This window comes from Lupinus angustifolius, chromosome LG19 (assembly GCF_001865875.1).
Source record: "Lupinus angustifolius cultivar Tanjil chromosome LG19, LupAngTanjil_v1.0, whole genome shotgun sequence".
Lineage (NCBI taxonomy): Eukaryota > Viridiplantae > Streptophyta > Magnoliopsida > Fabales > Fabaceae > Lupinus > Lupinus angustifolius.
The window spans coordinates 17,155,600-17,158,475 of NC_032027.1; the positions used below are offsets into that span (position 1 = coordinate 17,155,600).

General features: G+C 31.4%; 1 protein-coding gene across 1 annotated transcript; it reads left to right on the forward strand.

The window, feature by feature from the left end:
* Nucleotides 461–2,601, forward strand: LOC109334097 (putative FBD-associated F-box protein At1g61330). Its single transcript, XM_019569669.1, has 3 exons — nt 461–1,533; nt 1,663–1,827; nt 2,122–2,601. The coding sequence occupies exons 1-3, from the start codon at nt 592–594 to the stop codon at nt 2,473–2,475; spliced, it is 1,461 nt and encodes a 486-aa protein (XP_019425214.1). The 5' UTR covers nt 461–591; the 3' UTR covers nt 2,476–2,601.

The window sequence follows — 2,876 nt, forward strand, 5'->3', positions numbered from 1 at the left end:
GAATACATATTATAAAAATGGTTGATATTTTGGGGTACTATTACCCGTATGTTTTCCTTCTATAGTTATAAAATTAATCTTTTTTAAGTATGCAACTGTCTCTTTCTCCAAATAAATGTATGTCGCTATTAAGAATCAAGTTCTTAACTTTTCAATTATCATAAGAATCTAGTAAATCTTATATAACTAGACTAACGTCTTTCTATTTGAATGGAGGTAATAAGAGAGATGAGGAGCATGCACGTAATTAAGTAATAATAAGTAGGAAGATGTAACTGATACGAAAGAATGAGAGTCTCTTTTGAAACACATGTCATATTATACTATTGACCAGGGAATGCAAATGCCACGCCACTCTTTTACTTGTATTCACTGAATACGAATGTTCTTTCCACTTTTCTTTATTCCAAATAAAAGCTACAGTTTTTTCACATTTTCAATTACACCTACCATCTACAACACACACTCATTAATTTCACAATTTTTGTTTACTTGTATAAAATCCAATGCCCATTATTCTCTTCATCACATTCTTAGTACATTGCTTCTCTCTCATTATTACTTTTCTTCTTTTCTACCTTATACTTTTTTATGGCCAAGCACCCCAAATCATTCTCATCAGAATCATGCCCTCCACCCAAAAAGACCAAATTATCATTATCATTATCATCATCATCGTCATCGTCATCGTCACTCCGGAAAGATCCTCTTTCGAATCTCCTTCCGGATGTCCTTCAACATGTTTTCACCTTTTTACCAATCAAAGAAGCAATAAAGGCATGCACTGTCTCCACATGGTTCAAGAGAACATGGGCTCACAACCGCAAATTAATGTTTGCTCATGAATTCCACCGCAACACAGAGAATCTCATTGCATTGGTTGATCATGTTTTTGATTCTCATGAGGGTCCTGATATTGAATGTTTTCAGCTTCATATGAACCAATCTGGTGCAGAAGAGAAGATCAAAAAATGGCTCAAAATATGCATTCAAAAAGGGATCCAAGAACTAGACTTCAGTTTCTTCCAACATGGTTACATCCTTACTCCTGAATTTCTCGAAATCCCAACATTGAAAATCTTAAAACTCTTCAATGTCCAAATTGCAATGCCTCCTGTCATAAACGGTTGCCAAAATCTGCATACTGTGATTCTAAGGAACATGAACCTTATTGAAGAACAACTAGAGAATATAATGCATCATGGTAAGCGAATAGAATGTTTGAACTTATGTTCTTGTAAGAGAATTAGAAGAGTGAGCATATTTGCTAGTAATCATAGAAATTTTAGAACACTGAAAATTGCTACATGCCCTAATATCGAAAGAGTTGAGATTGATGCACCAACACTTCAACGCATTCACTATTCTGGATTTATCATCAATTTTCAATTCACTCAGATTGTGCCATTATTGAATGTGGCCAACTTCACTTTTTACCGTTCTAGAAACTATTGGCGACCATCTACTCTAGAAAATGTGGCCAAACATGTTCTTCATGTTAGGGTTCTTACCACTTCAGCTCAATTTCAAGAGGTATGTGTTATGTACAATTATGCATGGTTCTACTTTATTTACCATGTATGTTTCTACTTACTTTAAATTATTCAATTTCAAATGATTTGAGATATTGATTTATTCATTTTCAATTTAATTTGGGATCAGGCTTTGGCTAGTAGGTATCATGATGGTGTTTTCAAAGAATCACAATTCTGCTTCTCGAATCTTAAGGAACTTCACTTAATTATGGAAGGAGCAATGTTTTGCAATCCTTATGACATTATTATGTTTCTCAAGAATTCTCCATGTCTCGAGATGTTGTTCATAGATGTGAGTACTATTAATTCTCAACTAATTTTTTAACAAGCAAAAGAGTTATATATATATATAGATCGATAAATATAGGTAAGAGGATAAGTTAAAATATTTATCACACGTCTTAGTCATTCATATTTTAGATTTAGAAGATTTTTTTGAAATAAAGGGTAAGTTTTGTTTAGCCATATATATATATTTGTTATTCATGGATGTGATTTTAAGACCAAATATATATTTAGTTGTTAATCCTTAATTACTATTTTTTTTTTTGTAAACATGATGGTAATTCAAATTATATTATTGCAGCTGAATGATTACAATTTTGAGTGTGGTACTTATTGGGAAATGCATCAAAGGCCTAAACTCAATGGTTTAAGTCACTACTTTGATAAGTTAAGAGTGATCAAATTAAATGGTTTCATGTTTTTGAAGTCTGAACTTCAATTGTTAGAGATCCTCCTGAAGAGATCAAGGTTTTTAGAAGTTCTAATTTTCATCACACCAAAGAATGCTCGTATCAAGATATATGAACCTCTTATACTCAAATATAGAGACATTATCAACTCTTGGAAAGCTTCACCTGCTAGAGTTGGTGTATTTGAGCATGCTAATGATGGGAGTGGCGTACATCCATCTCATAAAAAAGATTGGTACATGTGAATGTATAATAATACAAAGTATGAGAAATTAATGTGTTTAGTAAGTTATAATAAATAGAAATTTATTAAGAGATGAGAAATGAGTGTAGAGGTAATGTATGATGTAGGATTAGTAACAAAGGGTTTGTTTCTGTTGCCCGTATCAACATATTTTGTATTTCAACATATATATAATTTCATATCCTTTTTTTTTTTTGCATGATTAAAGATGTTGTCACTATAGTGTGCTAAAAGTTATGCAAGTTGATCTACCGTTCATAATTGTAAAATTATTCATAATTTATCTAAATTCATCTATTAGAGTTAATGAAATAAAGAAGATATAATCTCATGGATACTTTAGTAATGAATGAATTTGAAGTCATCAATTATATTCAATGAATATTCATGTATATTTCATTT